Raw genomic sequence first — 22,674 nt, forward strand, 5'->3', positions numbered from 1 at the left:
CTGACAATCACAGCAGAAAGAAACAAATGCAGAAATTGTGCTGTATCGAAGCAACTGATTTATACAATAGGTAGTTTTCTACTGAACGTACTTGGGGCACTAGCCAGGTGCCTTGCATGTTTATAGAAACGGTCTACTGAACAAGTGTATGAATGAGCACCAAACAAGCTAGGAATGTTGAACATCCAGTTCCCTCATCTAACAGTCAATGGGAAGAAGGAAGATATTTTAACATTTTGCTCGACAGCATAAAACACATATTGCTGTTGATGTGTCTTAAAAATGGTGGTAGTTCAGTGGCTTAGTAAGGATATTAAAATATCATCAAGCAAAGCTGATGCAAAATTATTACATCAACTCATGAGTCCAAGCTGAATCAGAATCAAACCCCGGTCAGTAATTTGGTTAGGCCCCTGAGAAGTACCTACTGTACCGCAAGATTATTTCTCCCTCCATGTTATATTTTTTACCTTCACCCAGCTAACTGTACAATAGAGAATATTACGATCATAGATTTTGACAACAGAAATAATGAGAATCACTTGTGCCATTTGAAATTTTCCAATTTCTTTCCCACGTGAACATTTTGTCGTCTTCATCAGAGGCTCAGTGTGACAAGAACTTGAAAGCTAAGCTGCTAAGAACAAGTCATCACATTAAAGCATCGTTTTGTTCAGACATGGAAAATGATTTTGACAAATGGCATGCAACTACACGGCATCGTGACTGTTGCAAAATGCATATTTTACATAGCTGATGCAAGCAAATATGTTTTTACGAGGATTTACAGAAAGCAACATGGTTTACCTAAATTAACAAACTTTAGTAATACTATCCCACGAGTGAGTGAAGGGCCCGGGACCGAAATCCCTCTGTAATGTCCTGCTGAGCCTCTCAATCTGACCCACGTGGGTCAAGCGATATGAAGCTCTTCAGCTTTCTGTGTGTGAAGACGATTTGAGACAGTGTAAATAATTTCTAGTGTGTGACCACGGTGATAAATTTCCCACGCCTTTCTCTTTAATGTGTGACATACCCCATCCTCACACACACCTCCTCCCCTCCAGTCCCATACATGTACATAGGCTTAACATCGTCTGGGCGGGCCGATCCCACTGGCTCACTGTCGGCACGGCAACAAGCACTATCCTGGCTAACATCTGCTGCACGACCCTGGGCCGCTCAGAATGGGCCTTAATCCCCACACAGCCATGTTGTGGGGGAAAACATTCTTTCCTTTTAGTGAGAGCAGACAAACAGGGACAAGCGGTGTTGCTGGTAACCTGCAGGCAACCAGCCTCTTGGAAGAACCCAGAATGTTGTCTGTTACGTGGCCCCCAATTGTGCCACGGCCCTTTATGGCTGTGCAGAGGGGTATGACCGCCAGCTTCTGCAGCGAGTTTCCGTCACTGGTCCAGTTGGATGGATTTGGGTTTTGAGGTTAATGAAAGGTCGTGCTAGTGGGCTAGGTGGGGTGGGTCAGGGGGGAGTTTGTCAGCCAGCATTGGTAAACTAAAACAACAGTGGCATTGATAAAAACATGAACCACCTTCCACCCTCAGCGCATCAACTGGCTGTGGATCCAGGACACTGTTGCTGCAGTATTTTGGTCATCCTTCAGTGAGTTTTAAAAAAGTGTGTTTGTTGCTGGGAACAGCAGAGGGAGAGAGAGCACTCAGTTAGGTCAGATGCAAATTGTGAACATATGGCAGTTTGGTTCCCCCTTGTGGGCACTGTCAAGAGAGCAGGGGCTGCGGTGGGAGCACACATTTCTCACTCAGACAAATAGATTCTCACACCAAGAATCTTTCAAAGCTTTACCACTACAAGTCAACATATCAGCCATGCAACAAGCAAAGCCATGACTCTTCATATTAGTGTTGTTGATAAAGATCTTCAGTGGGAGAGACGCACTGAGGAAATGAAGACACTGCTCTATCAATCAGTCCATCAACTGCTATGAAATATGTATTTGTCTTAATATGGAGTTTGATTCCATCAAACCCATTTCACGGACCATTTCCTTATTCAAACACCTCGAGGAGAAGATGGAGAGAGAGAGTGGAAGTGTGTGGTCGAGGCTTGCTCGGAAGAGGAAACACACCTCCAATGATGGTTCAGTGTGTGTGTATATTGTGGGATTTAATTGCATAGTTCTGCATCAGTGCCAAGAAGTTACTTGGTGTGTTTGCAGAAGTCTGCGTTCTCTGTGATTGAAGGCTTTGTAGCTTATTTTCCACTGCAAGCTACCACGAGTCTTTCTCAGGTTTCAACCATGGACAGACAGAGAGAGAAGCTAAAATGAGGTAATAGGTAGAGCCCAAACCATCAGCTCTCAGCAGTCCACAGATAGAACTGAACTGGTGTACATGTCAGCCGGTGTACACAGATATGGATTAGAGCTCAACTGGTGCTGTATTTTTTTTACATGGTGGTGTCTGCTGTATTTATGTTATATATATATATATATATATATATATATATATATATATATATATATATATATATATATATATATATATATATATATATATATATATACACACCTTAATACAAGGAAGAATAAATGGGCATGAAGAAGCAAATCAACAGAGATTAGTACTGTTCTCCCATCTCATATCAGAGTCAAAAGTGAAGTTTTACTACAATTTGTCAATGTAGTTATATAGATAAGTTTTGCGTCGTCGTCACTGTGACAATTCCAAATTTCAAAATAACCATTCAGTCGCCAGTGCAGTTATTGCAGTCAAGCCTTGTGCCGCAGCAACAAGTGTTTTGGGAGTACATCCACAACAAATCCATCAACACCAGTTCCGAGTGCTGGGAAAGTCATACAGTAAGTCATAAGTCATACGGTCATATACTGACATCTAGTGTCATACAACAGTTACTGCAATTAAAGGATACAACATGATGAGCTTTGTACTGTAGTTTCATTTTAAACAACACAACTACTATCTGCATCACAGCCTTGGTAATACAGGGAACAGACATCCATCTACTCTCTGATCTAAAGCTTCATCAACCAATCTTAGACTGGAACATGACACTGCTAAGACACAGATATGCCAGGAAGTAAATAAGGACAGGGATACAGAAGTTGATTATGATGGGAGATAGCAGTCACCATGATGCAATCACCTGCAGCTGTGTGTGTCTGTTGTTTAGGTGTATACTTGTGTGAATGCAGCCTGCTATCTCACCATGTCTGCTGGTACACTGTGAGGGCTATTTTGTCTACCGAAGCAGATAAGAGGGCGATATTGAGGTCAGTTAGTGTGCTGGTTATCTACCTCCCGCCTGCCAACGCAACAGGGTCACTCAGGTGCGCTCTGCAGAGACAAGTGGAGGAACAGAATAGAGGGAGATAAAGGAGGACAGGACAGACATCGTGAGCAGAGGGAGGTGAAATGATGAAACAACAAAGGAGGAGCTGGAGTGGACAAAGACGGGGTTAGAGGAGGAGACAGACAACGCGGATTTAGAGATGTGTTTGTCGTCATGCCATCATGCACCTATCAAGATTTTCATAGCTGAGAATAAGTGTATGTACTTTGTCTCTGTGAAATTGCACATGTTCAGAATGCGCATGTGAGGGAATGCACGAGAGCATGGCTTAAGATTTGTACATGTATGAACTCTTCCGACTCACTGGCACCAGATATTATCATTTATGGTCTTTTCATTCTGATTTCTTTTCAAACACAAAATGTGTCTAATCCGCTCACCTCCACCTGACAGGGGGAGACTGTCAGAGAAGAAATAAACATTAGATTTGAAGTTTGACTCATGGTTTTCATGGGAATGGAGCTGATAATAGAGAAACATAAACATGAAATGTAAAAATATTTATTACTCTACACACAGGAAATAAACAATGACAAGCCAATACATATCAGTATATATTTAACAAAAATTACTGCAAGATAAGTGGTTTGAAACAACAACACAAATTACACTAAACAAAAGAGTTCATTAATCTTAACTGAACCACCTGCTGTACAACAGCAAGTATTTGAAAAGCAAATTTCCATAACTTTTTTAAAAATGGACTGATTTTATGTAATTCAAAAGCTTTTTTCAGGCTGGGAAATGGCTTTTTACAGATTCCGTGACTATCTGAATCTCCATTATCTAATCAAGATTGACACTTTGATGGCATATTCTTAGTTTCATGGTTAAAAGCTCATACTGTAAACCACCTACAGATGTAAAACTGATTCTACACACAGTAGATCAACATCTCCAAGGGATGTGTCAGATCCATTGACGTGGGGATGTATGAGGTAGTCATCCACAGTATGATGGGCTAAGGGAGCCAGCTGCAGCTCTCTAGCTCAGACTGCACTGCTGAGCACAAAATCTGCAGAGGAATTTATCTTATCTTCCATATCAACTTAAGTTGTACATCTGTTTACATGTACACTATTTTTTATGTTCTTTTTGTAACATTCTCACTATTTTATTACCTTGCATCCTAAGCAGTACAATACTGTGCGACAAAGGTGCGGATATGATCGGCTCTCTACACAGAAGAAGTACTGACCCACATCTACTGAGGCTGAGACTCGTACTATGAATGACTACCTCATACAACCTCTCTTCATTACATCTGAAATATCTCCTCAATAGGTGACTTTTAGCGATATGAATAAGAAGAACAATGGATTAGGAGTTTCACTTAATAGTGACACAGCAGGCAAAATGACCAAAATGTACTCAGAGCCCTTTGCAATGGAAGCAATGTACCCACAGTTTGACCCTGCAGCACTACACCAGCCAACAGACAGCTGTGATCACCTGTTTTTCCCACACTGACACTTATAACAGACACAAGCAAATGCCACACACAACAGAGGGGTAACACGTAACAGGAGCTAAGAGGAGCTCTGCCAGCCAGCAGCCAGCCAGCAGCTGCTTCAAACAGCTCTGAATCAGGTGATCACACACACACACAGCCTTTTGAGAAGGGAAGCTCCCGTGTCAGCCTGTCTCTGGCAGATGGAGAAAGGAAAAGCAAGGCCACTTTGGGGTTTGGGTGGGGAATTGGTGGGCACTGGTATTAGAGACAGAATGGTGGAATGGTTGGAGTAAAATATTAGTATGATTTGAGAATGTTACCCATGATGACTGCGAGAGGAAAAATGGATGTGGACCAAATTATTTTCATGGTCTTTTAACAATTTAATCAGCACAGCGTGTAAATGAAACTTAGCAAACACAAAGATATCTACTTTGCTTTGCTAGTATGTCCTGGTCCAAAATGGTTAAGAAGCTCTGGACAGACAAACCTCCCTTGCATTATTTGCATGTTATTCCCACCAACTGTTGCTATAAATTAAAGGCACAACATGCCCCTAAAACACTCAGACCCTGTGCTGCCAAACTTAGCTGCACTATATATAAAGTGAAACCTTTTTCATAATGTATTCATCAAGCACCAAGAGTGAATGATTGAAGGTCTCACACAGTTGTACAGGTATACATCTCCACCTGTAACTGTATTCTGTAATAGTAGTGTATGAGTGTTAACAACATCACCTGGCAAAATGAAATGAGTGGTGCTGAGAAATATGGAAAAAATGAACTTCCTGGAATACAGAATCCCTTTTTTCAATATATCACACCTGCTTCGGTATGGAAAATAACACATCAGATACTTAATATCCATCTTATTGGTCCTGCATAGTAATGTTAGTAATTTCCAAGACATTTCAAAGATTTAAGAAATCATTTTGTTGAAAAGTCGGACTGAATCACTTTTACTGGCACAGATTTATACGGCAAAATGGTGTGTCACAATTATCTAAAGCAACAACAAAAAAAGAAGAAAAAAAGGCAGTATAATAGATATATGGCAAAATCACAACATTTTTGTTTGTACCATTAAGCTCTTTGGCAGGGCATCCCAACCCACACAACCAGGCTGTACCAGAGTCTGACTCCTGCCAGGTGTAACCCCATCTCCTGGTTTAGTTCCAGTCTGTAATATGCTTGTGATGAGGCCATGAAATATTGATGACCTTGCCCACCTAACACTCTTGCCTCTGGAGGTCCTTTCAGCCCAAAACATTATTTACATCTGAATTAATTGCTACCACCCCTTCCCATCCATCAACCAGTTTATAAGTCTAATATTTGACAATTGAAGGAACAAAAACAAGATGTTGTTTGTGAGTTAAATAAATTAATTAAATTCATGTCCAGGATTATTTGTTCTCGTGATAATTCAATAGGTCAAATCTTCTGGTTCTGAAACTTCAGTATCTCTGGCTAATAATACACAAAAAAAAACTTCTCTCCTGAAAAAGTAAGACATCAATTTCGCTGTTAAACTAGAATCCGCCTCATGTAATCATTTAATTCGCTGAAAAATACACAGTAAATGGGGGGGGGGGGGGGGGCAGTCAGCAAGAGGAAAAAGTAACAAGCTAGTTTATCAAGTATTGTTTACCTTGATGATATTCTTGACGAGGGTCCTGCACTTTCATGGACAGCTGCTCATTTCCCTTGCATATCTACCTGAGCGTTAGCATCAACTGACAAACTTAACCTAACACATGCTTTTCACTGGAAACATTGAACTCTTTAGTTATCGAATTCCGTCTGATAGCCCTCGGACGCCATTTGCAAACCGTTCACGTAAAACATTCACATGTAACCAGTTTTATTGGACATGGACAACTTATGTTTGCTGAGCTTCTATCTCTCCTCCGACCAAGTGGCTAAGCTAAAGCTAGCGATGCTAACCACTGTGGTCGCTTAGCAACAAGCCGCACTCTCTAACCTGCCAAACGCTAAACTTAATAACTGACTGGCTAGCTTGTCGTTGGCTATATTATGTCAAGCCCGATTATACAGTCCAGCAAGAAGTATCTCTCTATTAAAGTTCCCGGAATCAGTGTAGCAAGTGGGACATCACATTCCAAAAGACTACTGTTACCATAAAAACTACAAACCCCGAGATCCCTTATGCCGTCTGCTTGTTACAAGTGTCGTGATAATCTGAGGATTTAAATCAGAGTGACCTCGAACGGAGCCAGCAGTCCAAGCTGTGTAATCATGGTGAGTGCACGCAGCGAATATAATGGTCAGACTTTTCTTAAATATTCTCAGAATTATTCAGCTAAAACGTAACTCTGTCTTAGTTAAGTTGTCGCAAAGTCAGTCAGAGTTAGCTTTACAATAGTATTTCAACGATACTTCGTAGTTTCGGCTGACGTAATCAACTGTGGAATAGGTTCCTATAGTTGGTATTTGTGATTAAACAATCATATTACGCATTTGTAAGGAGCTCGGTGGTATTTTGTGGGTTTGAGTGAATTTGAGATGAGTTTGTTAGCTTTAGTATTTCCTGTATTATGTAATAGAGAGAGCTGTGTGGAAGGCGCTGAGTCTATTTTTGAACTGACCTCTTTGCTTAGTTAATCCTGTAGACAAGTATGGAGTCACAGCCTGCATGCGTTGGACAATTAAACTGCCACTTTTATATCGGTCCTTTTAGTGAAATCAATGCTAATAGTACTAACAGCTTTGTTCTTTGCCTTGTCTTGCAGTCTGAGCCTATTAGAGTTCTGGTGACCGGCGCTGCTGGGCAGATTGCCTATTCACTATTGTTCAGCATTGCCAAGGGAGATGTCTTTGGCAAAGATCAGGTAAGAAGGGCTCCGTCTTACTTGCATAAGGTACTCTGTAGACTCATCTCATTAGGCAATGTCACAAGACATCCATCGGAAACTGACACCATACAGAAAATGGCTGTTAATGTCAAAAAGTCATATTTGGGGGTGACATTGAACATATGTTGTGCCTTTGGGGATTGATCAGGTTGCAGCTGCTCACCCATGCACCCTTGGACAAGCTAGTATTGTCCTTGACGTTGGTGAAATTGATCCAGTGCCAAGATTCTTAGGCCAACTTTAAAGCCACTCGATCCATTTGGCACATGGCCTTTTGTTCCACAGACGACTGAGCCTCACACAGACATGTCACTGAACATGCAATATATTCATCTCCACTTAAACTCAGATCAGCTGGTTTTGAATCCCATCCACTAACACCATTCATCCCACTTCCTCTGTATGCCAGGCAATCACCCTTCTCCTTTTGGATATTACACCCATGTTGCCGGTCCTGGGCGGTGTTGTCATGGAGCTGCAGGACTGTGCTCTTCCACTTCTGAGAGGTACTCGCATTAGGGTGGGAGGGGCAAAATAACACAATTGTCCTATTATTATACTGTGTAGTAGTACTGAAAAGAGATCAGTTTTTCTTAAGCACTTGAATAATTTGATATAGAATTGATTTTTATTTTAAAGTACACCTTGACATGGCTGTACACCATCCCTGTGGGAAAACCATCATGCTGTGTGAAATGTGGCACACAAAATTGAGAATAATTTCCTCCTGCTTTATTCTACACTATATTGCTGTTTGGGTACTATAGTTTCCCGATTCCCTCTTACTGCTTGCATGACATTACCATTACTAGTATTAGTATGAGTATTATTGAAATAAATGACACTATGGAATAACTGGCAGGTAAAAATGAAATGGCTGCCACTTCAACAGCAGAATAAAACGTAACCAGATTAAATATGAGATTATATCATAATCTCACTCTGGCTGCTACTACAAGCCATATTCACACACTCATAAGCATACTGAGCACAGACCACATTACCCTGCTAGGCAACACTCGCACTAACAAACAAATGAATTTGAAAGCACTTTGCCGAGCACAACCAACATGGCTGAACATGAAAAAAAATAATCTCGAAACTCCAAACCGGTAGTTGCTCCTGTGTCTGCTGTGTCCGGCTTCCCCTGAACATGGGACAGAGAGGAAAAAAGTATTCACATCAGGACACTATGGTTGTCTCCAAATACCACTGGCTAAGTAGGAAGACCCCTGTATTATTCCAAATAGTTGCTGATAAATTCCCAGTGGGACATAAAGGTCACAGGTGAGGTTTATTGTGTGTGACAATGACGTTTAATGTCCCCCCACATCCCCCATTTCCAGAGAATGATTGGTGCTGCGTTTGTGGCTCTGTGAGATACTGGTAGGTGGGCTAAATATGTGAAGTAATTGTCTGAAAGTGCTTGATTAATTCATATTTTAAACTACTTTTATGGCCTTGTCTGTTAAGACTGGTAATTGGACAAATGCTGACGATATTATTGATGTTCCCTACAGAAAATACTCTTAAGAAAACTTGATGTTTATGGAACTCCCATAGGTTTTAATGAGAGAATGGAGACACCCCTACTATTAGACATTGATTCAGCTGTTTCCTATGTAAAAGTACGACTAAATGGGACTATGTCTGGCTGTCTGGCTGCTTGCTTCCTATCGTGGAATTAATCTCAATACCTGAAACCTGCATTCCTTCGAACAGCCAGCAGAGGGCAACTTCAGTGGCAACAAATCTTCATAAGTCTGAGAGATCATGATCTTTCATCCTGCTTGAGTTATTACTTCAGTCAACAAGTTTATAGTCTCAGTCGCTCGTTGCAAGTCTTCCTCAACATTCTGTAAATCATGTTCCCATTTATCCCACTTTCCCACTGAGGATGGGTTATGTGCCTGATGGCGAACCTCATTTTGAAGCGTTGGGAGCATTCTCACCAAGTGTCAGTTTTTTTTCTTTGTTTTATTGGTTCCCACTGGGGGGTTCACGGTGGGAAGAGATAGAGCTTAAGACATCCGTGCAAGCTTTCCTAAATCCTAGCAAAGATGGGAATTGATTTAATTCTGTTTGGAAATTTGCTCAAAAGCTGTCACTCAGAGGAGAAAATATGCTGGAATTCTGGGATGGTTGAGACTGATGTCCTTCTTTGAGACAATGGCTAAATACGGGCCCTCGTTTCTAACAGGCTTTTTGGTCTCATCAATGTAACCGCCGTCATGACATAATTCGTGAGGCGCCATTGTGTGCCGTCTCCATTGTGACCTGGAATTTTTCCTTTGAAATGGTGTAGTCCTTTGCTTTGTTTGGACAGGGGCTATGAGAGGCCCCCGTATTAACAAACTGTGCTGCAAAGACAACGCGTCGTGCACTGAGATGGGGTCGCACATGGGATCTGTCAAAAATACTTTCCTCAAAATTGTACGTGCGTATGATTTATGAATATTGGTAAAACGTTGCATGATGTTTGGTTTCAATAAAAATGGATGACAGATTAGAAGAATATTGTAAATGATGATGGTAGTAGTAATAATAATGCATTTTATTTGTGAGCGCCTTTTGTGGTACTTAATGTCTCTTTACATTTAAACCAGAAAAAACACACAAAGAATAGAAAGGTACTTTTTCTCAGGAATTCTGTCTGTATTGGTGGCCGAGAAGCAGTATTGGCACAATAGCAGCGGTTGCTACACACAGGATGTTCAACTGAATTTGCTTGATTTTGATGTCATTATCCATCATACATCTTTTTGTGTGCTCTTTTAATGGAAAATCCCCAAACAATATAAATGTTTATGAAAGGAACCAGTTACTGATTTCTCTTTCTCCTGCCATAGAGGTTATCCCCACCGACAAGGAGGAGGTGGCCTTCAAGGACCTGGATGCTGCCATTTTGGTGGGTTCCATGCCCAGGAAGGAGGGCATGGAGAGGAAGGACCTGCTCAAAGCTAATGTGTCCATCTTCAAGAGCCAGGGAGCTGCCCTGGAGAAGTACGCCAAGAAGACGGTCAAGGTACTTTGCTCTTTAACTCTTCTTTTACTCTCCTCTTTTTCTTCTCGTGTTGAAAGCTGTGGAGCAAAACTGTGATGCGAAGTATTTGATTGCCGCTGTTTTTATACCACTTTCATAAAGGCTTCTTCTCCAAGAAGAACTTGTTTCAAATCCCCTTTAAAAAAAAAAAAAACTAAAATGGAAAATTAAATTTGAATTTGACGACATAGCAAAGATGAATTGAACTGAACGCTGTAAATTACATCAATCTGTACGAGTTGTCAGCCCCTGAATGGATTACACGTCCAGATGCACCAGCTCTCCTCACTTTACTTATTAATATTATGCTCTAATGTGGACCCAAAATAATCTAGAACTTCTTCCTCTTCTATTATAATGCCATTTGTGAACTGAGCTCCTCTCGTGACAGCGAAACATGAGAGTGTAGCATGTTCCATTCAATAGAAATGTAGGGGTGGATGTTAAATGTTTTATACGGCTTTAAAAACAACTTCTCAGGTGGTAATGGGACAAGTAGGGAAGGAACAAAGTGAAAACATTCTAAATTTAATCTGGCATCTTCATGTCTAGTTAGCCCCTTAACTTCTGGCCTTCCTTTGGATATGACTTTCAGTGGCAGGTCCCTGTGATGATGGTAACACAAGTTTTTGTGGTTTTTTTTTTTTTTTTTTTTTTCAGGTGCTGGTTGTGGGAAACCCCGCCAACACCAATTGTCTGATCGCAGCCAAGTCTGCTCCTTCCATCCCCAAAGAGAACTTCTCCTGCCTCACCCGCCTGGACCACAACAGGGCTCGTTCTCAGGTTCGTGTGTGTTTCTTTGGAACCCTCCTGTACTTCTTCTCTCCCACAACCTATGAGAGGAAAGGTTCATTTACTTTTAGCCTTCTTTGTCAGAAACCTGCTCTCTGTCCTGGGTCCTGCAGGTAGCAATGCGCTGTGGCGTTCCTGCCACTCATGTGAAGAATGTAATCATTTGGGGCAATCACTCATCCACCCAGTACCCAGATGTGCACCACTGCCTGGTCAACATGTCCGGCAGCGAGCTGGCCTGCTTCGATGCAGTGAAGGATGATGCCTGGCTCAAAGGAGAATTCATCACTGTGAGTTCTGTTGTTTGGCGTTTATCATGGTTTCTATAGTATGAACTTGCCAAGATTGCTAAATATTTTACGTTTATGTACAATTTCATCAATGAAAGACCTGAGCTGTTCAACAACTTAACACACACTCTAATATGCATCACAAAAAGTGATAAATGTCCAAGGAGGGTTTTTTTTTTGTTTTGTTTTTTTTTTTTATTAATGTGTGGAGGGAAACTTGTTTATTTGTAGCTCAAAGCAAAGCTCAGTGCCAACCTGGTTCCGGTGTTGCTCCTGTATTTCAAAAGTAACCTGAAAATGGTTTTAGTAGAAAGACATCTGGCTGTTTATTGACTTGTTTTTACTCTGCACTACATCTACTACTCCCTCTAACCTGCTGAAATATATAAAATTGTGGGTTTTTTTTCAGTCTTTTTCTTTAATGCTTTGAGCACCTCCTGACAAAATTCCACCGATTCAAAACCTCGAGAAATAAAAAAAGCTCTTTTATAGTAGATGCTCAGCGCTTCTGATCCCTTCTTTCAAATGACCCACGTTGCCTTCATTGCAGACGGTGCAGCAGAGAGGTGCTGCAGTCATCAAGGCTCGGAAGCTGTCTAGTGCCATGTCTGCAGCCAAGGCTATATGTGACCACATGAGAGACATCTGGTCTGGCACACCCGAGGTAAACCTTTATGTATTTCACCGCTGTTTGTCTGTCTGTTAGCAGGATGACACAAAAGGCAGATCCAAATCATTTTTCTCCTTCTGTAAACGTTCCAGAGTTTTGCTTGTCTTTGTTTTTGACAAATAACTTATTTGCCAGAACACAGACAAATTTGTTTTCTGTCACACTGTGCATCCATCTTAGCAGAAAGGCTCACATTCGGCCCCATGAGCCTCCACTGCCCCATGAACGCCATTGTTAAGTGACTGATTTAAGTAGTTTCTCCTCTCTGTTTAGGGTGAGTTCACCTCCATGGGGGTCTACTCCTCAGGTAACCCCTATGGAGTTCCAGAAGATCTCATCTACTCCTTCCCTGTCCAGATCAAGGTGAGAGTAACTGAACCTGAGTCAAGTCCCCAGAAACTCAGTGTGTTATCAGTGGACATTCATACATTGTGTCATCAAATGCCTATAGATAAAACTCAAGTAACTTGAACTGCATGTGGTCTTTCCTCAGAACAAGTCCTGGAAGATAGTGGATGGCCTGGCCATCAACGCCTTTTCCCAATCCAAGATGGATGCCACAGCAACAGAGCTGATTGAGGAGAGGGACACAGCTGTGAGTTTCCTCGGGGTATGACTAGACCCTGCAGGGTCACCCGACCAGCACTTAGACGACTCCAAAACTCCAGATGCACGCCTGTGATGACGCACTCCATCAACCCACCGCATTACTCTGTTTGTATGTGTTTGTGAGAGAGAGCGTAAGAATGAGTGAGTCAGTTTTTATGAGTGTAAAGATGGATTTATACTTGTACGCTGCAAAGTTATGGTGTGTGAATGGAGCCTACACACACAGCTTTAGTCATGCTGATGTGCGCCTGTTCAGAACAGCACAGCAGCTAATGAACATGCCTCAAGAACAGTGATTGCCAGCTTCGATTACCCGTGTTGTCTTCCACAAGTTTCCAGCGTCAGTGCAGTTGTTGGTGATGTTGAAGAATGGCTCAGTAATCGTCGGCTTTTCTGTTAAACCAGGAATACGAGATCTAGCAAAGCCATTTCTCCACTTTTGTCCACCTTCCGTTTGCTCCGTTCACTGCTGTCTGTCACAAACTGGAAAAAACAAAAAGAATGTAACCAGGTGATTAGGAATGATTACACAGCACTGGTCTCCTAGTGGACACCTTGCCCACTCGTGGTGAGGCCGGTGTACAGCAACGCACAAGTATAACTCCACTCTATCTAGTAGGTTCACCACATTTCTTACCAGCTAATTTCTCAGCGGATGAGTCAATGGACAGTTGTTACATACGTCAGTAATGTTTAAGTTCTCAAACACTGGAATTGATAACTTTTAAATTTGTAACAATAAACAGTTTAAAGGGTGTTGTTTGTATTTGTCGATTTTTATTGTTTTGAATGTACTTTGTGTCGCTGTGGAGACTGTTACTGTTTACCCTAACTATACTCTCCATGTTCTCCCACAGTCCACTGCACCGTTCTTGTGTGTGAGTTTTTGTCAACATTTATCAACTTTGAGATTTCAGAATAGTATTAATCTAATTATTGACCTTTCATAGCGGCAGTTATAAATATGATAAATGATTAGGGAAACTGGAAAAAGAAACCTGCGTTGAGAATAGCAGGGACAGATCAATATAAGGTTTGGCTGGAGTGGGAAGTATGCAGCTGTGTTGACCTTGTGGTAAAGCAAAAATCCTCTCATCAAAATACTGCATACACAGTACCACACTGGGTATGGAAAATACAAAATAATTTACAGTTATTTCTAGCTGGGGTCATGAGGTATTTCAGATGGCAGTGTTGGAGAAATCTGACTTCCCTTATCATGTAAAAAAAAAAGAATCTCCATTATAGAACTGCTTGACTCAATGACAGAATTGTACTGTACACGGTAAAAGGATTGATACACATTTTATGGCTCAACTCAGGTGTGAGGCACTTGAACCAGTAAAATACTTTAGCGCAATGCCCCTATTCCACCAGATGGGGGTGGTGTTTCCCAACTTTTCGGCGACATCTTGCAGCACCAGGAATATTATGTAATTGGTTAATTTAATGAGGTGTAATCGTAGATTAAAAAAAAAAATCCTAACAATTTGTTGGGTCCATCCACAGAAAAGCTTCGGTATTCCAAAAATACTGTGGTAAATTTATATGAATGCTGCCCGGCCAGAGTGATACAACTCCTGATAATATGTGAATGTACCTCAAATGATACTTAGAAGGTGGTATACAATGACAACTGTCAGTCTGAGGATATATAGTTTTCGCAGTTATAGTCCCAAAAATTAAGAGCCCAAGGATGTTTAACCCGGAATTGCCAAAAAAAACTACATATCGCACGTTACAGAATCCTATTGGCTTTCCCGTACTACGTCATTGAAAAAACCTGTTTTTCATTGGTTGCCATCCGCCTGTAAGGTCCCAATTCGCCCCCCGAAAAGAGTGAGTGAAAAACTAATCACCCTTTTTTCTTCTTTTAAGTTACACAGTTTTTTCCTCTTTAACTTGTGTTATTTCTTTAATCGGTCATGTGCAAGGGAAAGGCTTGCCCAGTGCGTTAACATTTCTTTTTTTTGGAAAGCTAAATAAATATTCGTTCCCGCTGTCACTCCTCTGCGGGATCGCTGTGGTCCCTTCGACCCTCTGGACCAGGCCAACGGCTCATTCCTCCGCAAGCATCCTACAACCAAACAGTAAGAAAAAATGGCGTTTAAATACGTTTATACCTCCGCGTGCTGCTTTCTTGACGCCAGCTAGCCAGATGTGCTAGCTTACTAGCAGTAGCTACAACGGCTCCTCGCGCTGCATTTGACTGAAAAAAAACCCAAAACAACAACAACAAAAAAAAAACAAAATACGACCGTTTCCTCCGTGTGTCGTTCACGGTTACCACTTGAGTTAATAGGCACGTTCTCATGTCAGTACACCCCGTCCTCCTACACCTATCCATCATTCACTTCATTACCGCAGCCGCCACTGAAGTTCTCCGGCTGGAAGGTCAGGCAGATGGATTCACTTGTGTTCATCTCGCCGGTTAATGATTGACGGGATGTAAGTAATGTCGTATGCGGTGTTTAAAAAAAAAAGAAAAAAGGCTGGAAATCACTGACTCCGTGGCAATAAAATAAAAGAGAAACCTGGCCTGGGTAGGAGAGAGAGGAAGAGAGAGTGAAAAAGAGAGAGAGAGAGAGAAGGGGGGGGGACTGACCAGAGGTTACAGCCAGTAGTTGTGACGTGGTTTAAAGCATTTGGGCAGGAAAATGAGAGGCAGGCTGCTAGTTCCAATCTAGCTTCATGTTGCTGGAGCGCATTGGGCAAGTGCCCAGGGAGATAAGTGTGATCGGATGAATGTGTCCTTGTTTTTTTTTTTTTTCTGCTCGTTTTATGACTTCATGAAGTGGACAGGGACATCTTATCCTCTGGAGCTCCGGTGGTGAAGGGACTCAAGAGCTCCTCTAAATGAAGATTTAGCCGGATTTTTAGGGGATCTTATTTTACGGGATGTTTGGTCAGTGACACTTTGTGTGTTCAGGATCATTAAACTTGAAAGGTTTCCGTTTGTGTCGGATTTATCTTTGGGTTTTTTTGTTTTTTTAAAACCATATGTGCTGAAGTGGTCGCTAAACTTGGCAGCTGAAACATGGCACTTTATGTAGAAGGTAAGTGAAGTAGTATTGGGATGGTAAAAGTCTTAAAAGGGCATTACTTACAGGTATGTTTTCCTATTTTAAAAAACAATGTCAAAATTCCAAAGCAGAACCATTGCCTTGATTGAATTCCACCACATTCTAGACAATAAGCAGTGTTTGACTGCTGCTGCTCTCACTGGTTTGGCTTCTTAAACCAAGTGTTCTCCAGAGAATTTGAACTTCAAGCTTAATTTTGAGGAAGGTTGAAAGCTCTGAAATGTATGTCACTAAATATAGAACAAGGCTGGTGATGAATGATTATTTGCATCATTGATTAACCTTTTCCTTATTTTTTTTAAATGATTTTTCAATGAAATATTTAGTTTTATTCAAAGTTTAGAAATTGAAAAAAAATACAGATGTTTGAGGACAAAAAAAAAAACCCGAAATGATAATCAATTATCAAAATAAAATTCTCTTTTGATAAACTAGTCAATGATTTGTGGCAGCTTTAATTGAAACTTTCATAATTAAGGCAGTGTTGTTCCAGTTAAGTGAAGGTTGAAGAATAACTACTTACAGTTTTTTATTATAGATGCTTTAATTAACTCTGAGATGATGGAACTTCCCTTCTGTAAACAAACATAACACTTGAAAGTCATTTTAATCTTCTGCACCTGCTTTTATAAGAATCACACTGGCCTTTTAAAGGTGTTGTTTGCAAGTTTGATAACCAGCTATCACGTCGTACTCAGCACGCCAAACTAAAGGGGGGGGGGGGCATCATCAGGAAGTTGGGGTGTCCAATGGACGTCGGATCTATTGTGGGTTGTTAAAGGCCAATATAACACCGATAGATCGGAGCAGGAAAAAGCTGATAGATGATATTCGAAATTATTGACCAGCACATAAAGCTCAATTGAACCTCTTTTGGCGGGCAGCAGGTTCTGTGAGAATGCCAGTGACAAGTTTTAGGGTTTTCTTTTTTTGTGTTGTCTGCCGCTTTATTTTATCAACCCTACTTCTGCTGTAAGATTTTTAGGAGAGAACAGGACTTCCAGGCCACAGTTGGTGATCTGCCAATGAGCGGTCCCCTCTCGCAACACAATTACTCAATCAACATGACTGTGATTTTGATCAGTGTGGTTAAAAACTGTAAATTAGCTGCAAATGATATTAAAAACAAGTCTCTCTCTCTTCCTCACACTCTTAGAATGCTTAAGAAATGAAAATGGCTAAGATGCCACTCAGTCTTAAATTATGGGGTTTTAATCATTCAGCCCTGATATGATGGGGATTACTGTATTTTCATACACTGAGGCTTGATTTTCATCACTCTTTTTTAACAGAAAGCATACCTGTATCTTTCAATGATCCATCCCACACAGTGTGAAACCTAATCTGTCCTAAAAGGTGAATCTGTGGTGGTTTTTGCCACACGCATTTTATCTTGTGGTTTTGCTCTGAGTTCAGAATCTTGTTGCCTTGACTTTAAATCAATGGTTTGTCTTCACCAGCTTTAATTTTTGGGGCAATATTGATTTAGGTTTCCTGTGAGTGCAGGCATCAGCTGATAGTGATTGTATCAATGCTCTTAATCGGTCCAAAACTAACTTTAAAGTTTGTTCACCATTTATTCACTGCCAAGAGGAAGTATTGTGACAAAGAAATAATCCCTTGAAATGTCCATGATGTTACAACTACACTTACCTGTACATACCTCTGAGCTACACATTCGTCATCAGTGTCACATACGACTGTTTGTTCATGTGCATTTGTTAGCTCGACACATGGGCCAGGTTTTTACAAGTTATTCAAAGGCCATTGTGATCACGAGGGCGTTGGTTCTTATGATAAGTGATACTCAAGTGATCCCAACATTCTGTATATGTTCCTCAGACCTGTTCACACATTCGTGATTAGAGACCGACCCGTCTAACATCTCTGCTTTATGTCTAGCAAAGTAATAAGCGTGTATCCTCAGAAATAATACAAGATATACAGTAGGTCAGACTATATCAGGATTTGATTTATTCTGAAGAACTTAGCTAGTTGCCAAAGAAACAACTAATCTTTCTTTTTTTGTCACATTCCACGAGATCAAGCCAGGGCCAAGAGATCCCAAATTAAGGCATGGGGGGAGGGGGGGGGGGTATGAAGCAAAGACTGAGATGCACTAATGCAAGAAAGCTGTGTGTCACATTTGAAGGCTTTTATCTGACATGACAGTTTCCTGGGTGAGATGACAGCAAAGCCTCTGATGTGAACAATGACGTACAACCAGATGCTGTTTCAGACAGAGTGACTGAGATGAGAGGAGTACAGACAGAGATGAGAGACCAAGATGACAGTCAGATTTACTGAGTGACTGAGATGACAGTCAAAATGAGTGAGATTGAGGATTCTGATGTCAGTGGTGATGGTGAGCGGCCAGACAATGTCTCCTGTCAGAAAGACTGGGATGACAGGATGATGTCCTGACATGACAGGATGCTGCCCTGATAGCTCTGATGCTGTCTGACATCATCTGGGTTTCGCAGTCTGAGACAAAAAAACAAAACAGGATTATCCAGTTAAGTTTTGTGACATCACACAACCCAAAACCTCAAAAGCAGCAGCTAAGGTAGGGATGGGTCTGTGTGTGTCTGCCGTGGTCCAGGTAGCAGCTAATTGATTACCACTGAAGCGATCTGCTATGACTGCCGTGTTGCAGCGTTGCGGACATGGCTGGTGTATCTCCCCTGTAAAAGGTGGAGGTGAAGCAGTACCCCGGAGTAACTGGAATAAGTTTGAAGACAATTGTGATGCAGTGTAAAACCTTGTCCTCTCATTTCTGCAATGTCACCTGCCCAGGTCTGAGTAAAGGAGTGATAAACCAGGGGATGGCTCAGTTCCAGGAAATGATGCGGCAGCAGCTGGAGAGCTCCATGCACAGCGAGCTGGAGAAGCTGTTGGACACTGCCACAGGGGCGGAGAGAGAGGTGCTCTCTCACTTTATTACTCCCTCTCCCTCCCCCTTTCCCTCTGACCATCTGGTTGTGATTTAAAGGCTGGTGGGGTCACAGGCGAACACTGGAGTGACACATACTGTGTCACAGTGCCAATGAGGGTTCCACCTACGTGCTTACACACACCCACACACACACACCCACACACACACACACAGAGTCAAAAAGTTACGTAATAGAACCGCAGACAGTGACGTTTTAAAGCAAACGTTCAATCAGTTTATCAGCTTAGATCGTAGAATATTGGGTAAAAGATAGTTACACCCCAAATAAGAGCGTGTAGATTCATTCTGTCTGCCAAAAAAGGAATTCTGGTGTTGTGAGTGCACATTGGTCAGCACACAGCGCCCAAGGAGTTCAACTCTGTTCCTCAACAGCTGCTAACAATGAAGCTTTCTATGATTTTTTTTTTTTTTTATAAAACAATCACAGACTATGTGTCAAAGTTTTCACCAGGAAAGTTTGACTGGATGAACACACACACACACACACACACACACACACCCATATATACACATACATTTAATATTGTTTATATAAACACACCCAGGTTGAATGTCTTTTAGACTTTGCCTGGGTGTGTTTGAACTATGAAGCTGTCACAAAAGATGAAACGACACTGACAAAAACAGTCACATCAGGAGTGCCCAGGACTGCAATTCATACCGATAAGAACTGACTTGACTTGACCTTCTTCTATATACACTCGCAGTTGTAGAAGACAAACACTTCCATTGTCGGACCCTGCCTGAGCCGGGCAGGTTTCCAGTGTTAACAGATAAAAATGTAAATGCAAGGCAAACTAGTGAAAGTTGTCTGTTTATTCTGATTCCCTCTGAGGAGAAAAACCTCTCCAGCATATTTGAATTTGTTTGAAAATATATTTCACATTTGCATGTTATAAAGGAATGATACACAAACCTAGATGTAAGAATTCAATAGGACTAGTATGTGTTGGCTACATTTTATAAATGTCAGCAAAGTGTATAAAACACGCTGTAAGATTAAAAAAAAAGATGCATTTCTCATCTGTTACTTGTAATGTATTCATACAATATCATCATTTTGTTGAAAATGAAAGTTCAACATAAACAAAACACATACCCTCATACAGAGAGAAGCAAATACTGCGATTGTACTGCGTTTTGATCTTGTAGCTGTGATTCTGTGACTCAGTATATTCCTCTAAATAAACCACTGTTACAAAAACACGCACTACAAGTTCCTAGAAGTAGTATTTGTTGGTTGTACTAAGGTACAAATCTTGTAATTGGTGGCAGGTCTATCAAGCTCAGGTTTCACTGCACCTCACTGTGTAATTTTACATGAACACACCCACATTTTTTGAAGCTCTCAGCAGTAATAGAAAACATTAATAGACCTAGTCCACTAACTGCAGTATAAGCAACCAAAGGTGAGTAGTATTAAGAGCCTTGATAGGAGCCAAGAAGGGTTATTATGGAAAACCTCAGTGGCTTTCCTGGCACTTGGTTCAGCAGCTCGGAGAGCAGTACAGGAGGAGCTCAGGTGGACGGCCCAGAGGCCTGACAGAGGCAGAATCCAAAACCAAAGTAGTAAAAGTCCAGATGCATAAAACCCAGAGTAGCTTCAAGATTGCACGCACAAGTTCAGAAATACGCCTGTCTGCTCCTCAGATTCACGAAGTCCTATGTGTTTATGGTTCTGTTTCATAATTCACACACGCAGTAGCCTCACTTCCACTCCCACAGTGGAGGTCGACTACACCTTTTAATTTCCGTATTGATTTCTGTTGCTCATTCATTCTTTAGACGTGGCAACAAAAAAGACGGCGACCCAACAAAAACAACAGAACTCTGCTTTCAGAGTGTGTGAAAATTGTTTGGCAGTCTCTACAACGGACCCGCCGATAGCATGAAATGTGTACTGTACCAAAAAAGTAACTGAAACCAGCAGTGCAGTTTGATCTGAGTTTATGACTCTGGATGGAGTGAAAAAAGACATGTACCTCATGCTCGAAGCAAAAAAAAAAAAAAAACAGCTTGGGGCACAATTATGAGCCACAGGTGGGGGGTGGGGGGGGGCACCATCTACCCATCATAGTTGATATGCTCTTCTGATAGCATCTAAACAACCGCTGCTGTCATAATGCACAGCTCTGGCGAGTGACAGTACTCACAGTGACTTCTGACTGATCACACCTGGATCCACAACACACTGTCACAGTGCAACACACATACTTTCACCCACCACATAAAGATGATTCATAACCTCACCGTGAAATTGATCAGAAAAGGAAATTTTTGAAATAATAATGTAACGTCACATAAATTCTCACTTTCATGTTATTTTCTGCCACCTCTCCATCAGGCAGAAGCACATAGTGTGAAGTACCGCATCACATTCTTTTAGAAATACCAATTTCTGAGCAGAAAATGCATTAAAACATCCGACTCCAGTCAGGGACCATGATTGAAACCACAGGAAACCTCCTCTTACCTTTTGTGGGAGGCATATATAAGTTAAAACTTTGTCTTTTTTCAGGTGTGCAAGAAAGACTTTGAGGGCTTCAAGAATCTTTTCCACAGATTCCTGCAAGTAAAGGGACCTTCAGTAGAATGGATCAAGATCCAAAGACCTCCAGAAGACTCGGTGAGTGCATTTGTTGTCTGTGCCTGCAAATCTCTTTCTTACTAAACAGGAGAAAATGAATTTGTAGTTGGAGGCAGGCATCCCTCCGGAGGCTCTAAACAGTCTCAGAGGATGTTCAGCGAATGGAAATGGAAGAATATTACATTCATTATCAAAAGGACATCATGTAGAAGAGCTGAAATGTTATTTGGTTGGAGATAAAGGTCAAAGTTACAATAGTTGTAGGGAGTTTTTCCCATATTCCCAGAGTTTGACTGTATTAAAAGTCCAAGGAGAGATCATTACTATAAATATGTTGCAGTTTAGAATCACCATCCTTCAAAGCAAGAAATGTGTGTGTGTGTGTGTGTGTGTGTGTGTGTGTGTGTGTGTGTGTGTGTGTCTGGATCTCAACAACAACAGAAGTAAAGCACCACGTTTGAAGTCCGGGGTCTCAGGGTCTCGTATCTGAGATGACAGCCGGAATGAGAGTGAGGCAGATGAAAGACTGCGCTTTTGAGATGACAGGACTTTGGATAGTTGTGAAGCTGTTTGTCTGGCCCCGCCCCTCAAACAAAGGACACAGGAACTACTCATGTAAAAAGGCAATATTAAGATACATGGGCTCAGTTGTTGAGTGTCTCTGTGATCAAGTAACTTCATTACGATCCCACTGGCATCCTTGAACTCAACTACTTCTGTGTTTGTTTCTGCAGGGAGGCCCACAGTCTCGGTCTTCTAATGCCACTGCCCTAAAGTATTTACCTGGACAGCAATCATTTATATTAGATAAAAGTAAATAACTCCAAATGTCAAGCAGAATTAACTTCGAAGAAGAGATATGTTGAAATAGATGATGAAACACAATCCAGATTGTCCGTGTTGAGTAAGAATTTGAGTACTGTGGGTTTTACAGCAGTAGATACCGAAACACAGCACAGTGGTTA

The 22,674-nt window shown here is 41.4% G+C and overlaps 3 protein-coding genes across 15 annotated transcripts in view; 2 read left to right on the forward strand and 1 right to left on the reverse strand.

Annotated features, from left to right (window-relative positions):
* Positions 1-7,187, reverse strand: part of wdpcp (WD repeat containing planar cell polarity effector) — a 72,029-nt gene extending 64,842 nt beyond the window's left edge. For 4 of the 9 annotated variants that reach the window (XM_086181520.1, XM_086181518.1, XM_086181517.1 and 1 more), the window contains exon 1: positions 6,455-7,187. The gene's annotated coding sequence lies outside the window, so the exon portion shown is untranslated. Of the gene's footprint in view, positions 1-3,293; positions 3,380-6,454 lie in introns of those variants that run through there. The other 5 variants (XM_086181515.1, XM_086181514.1, XM_086181521.1 and 2 more) reach the window with 3 other exon arrangements.
* Positions 6,892-13,850, forward strand: mdh1ab (malate dehydrogenase 1Ab, NAD (soluble)). Of its 2 annotated transcripts, none has more exons than XM_086181524.1 (9): positions 6,892-7,065; positions 7,557-7,655; positions 8,089-8,185; positions 10,529-10,704; positions 11,383-11,505; positions 11,628-11,804; positions 12,355-12,468; positions 12,748-12,837; positions 12,968-13,850. In XM_086181524.1, the coding sequence occupies exons 1-9, from the start codon at positions 7,063-7,065 to the stop codon at positions 13,088-13,090; spliced, it is 1,002 nt and encodes a 333-aa protein (XP_086037650.1). In that variant the 5' UTR covers positions 6,892-7,062; the 3' UTR covers positions 13,091-13,850. The 2 variants fall into 2 exon arrangements, with proteins under 2 accessions (XP_086037650.1, XP_086037651.1); XM_086181525.1 differs by lacking the exon at positions 6,892-7,065 and adding an exon at positions 7,071-7,090.
* A 950-nt stretch (positions 13,851-14,800) lies between these two features.
* The window catches only part of ugp2b (UDP-glucose pyrophosphorylase 2b), a 29,211-nt gene continuing 21,337 nt past the window's right edge, over positions 14,801-22,674 (forward strand). The window contains exons 1-3 of one of the 4 annotated variants that reach the window (XM_086180715.1): positions 14,801-14,922; positions 18,963-19,090; positions 21,641-21,748. In XM_086180715.1, coding sequence (XP_086036841.1) covers positions 18,992-19,090; positions 21,641-21,748 — 207 coding nt within the window. In that variant the 5' untranslated portion in view covers positions 14,801-14,922; positions 18,963-18,991. The other 3 variants (XM_086180713.1, XM_086180714.1, XM_086180712.1) reach the window with 3 other exon arrangements.

The sequence above is a fragment of the Aulostomus chinensis genome, chromosome 16 (genome assembly GCF_037954235.1).
Source record: "Aulostomus chinensis isolate RoL2024-O1b breed Wild chromosome 16, RoL_Achi_v1.0, whole genome shotgun sequence".
NCBI classification, from domain to species: Eukaryota; Metazoa; Chordata; class Actinopteri; order Syngnathiformes; family Aulostomidae; genus Aulostomus; species Aulostomus chinensis.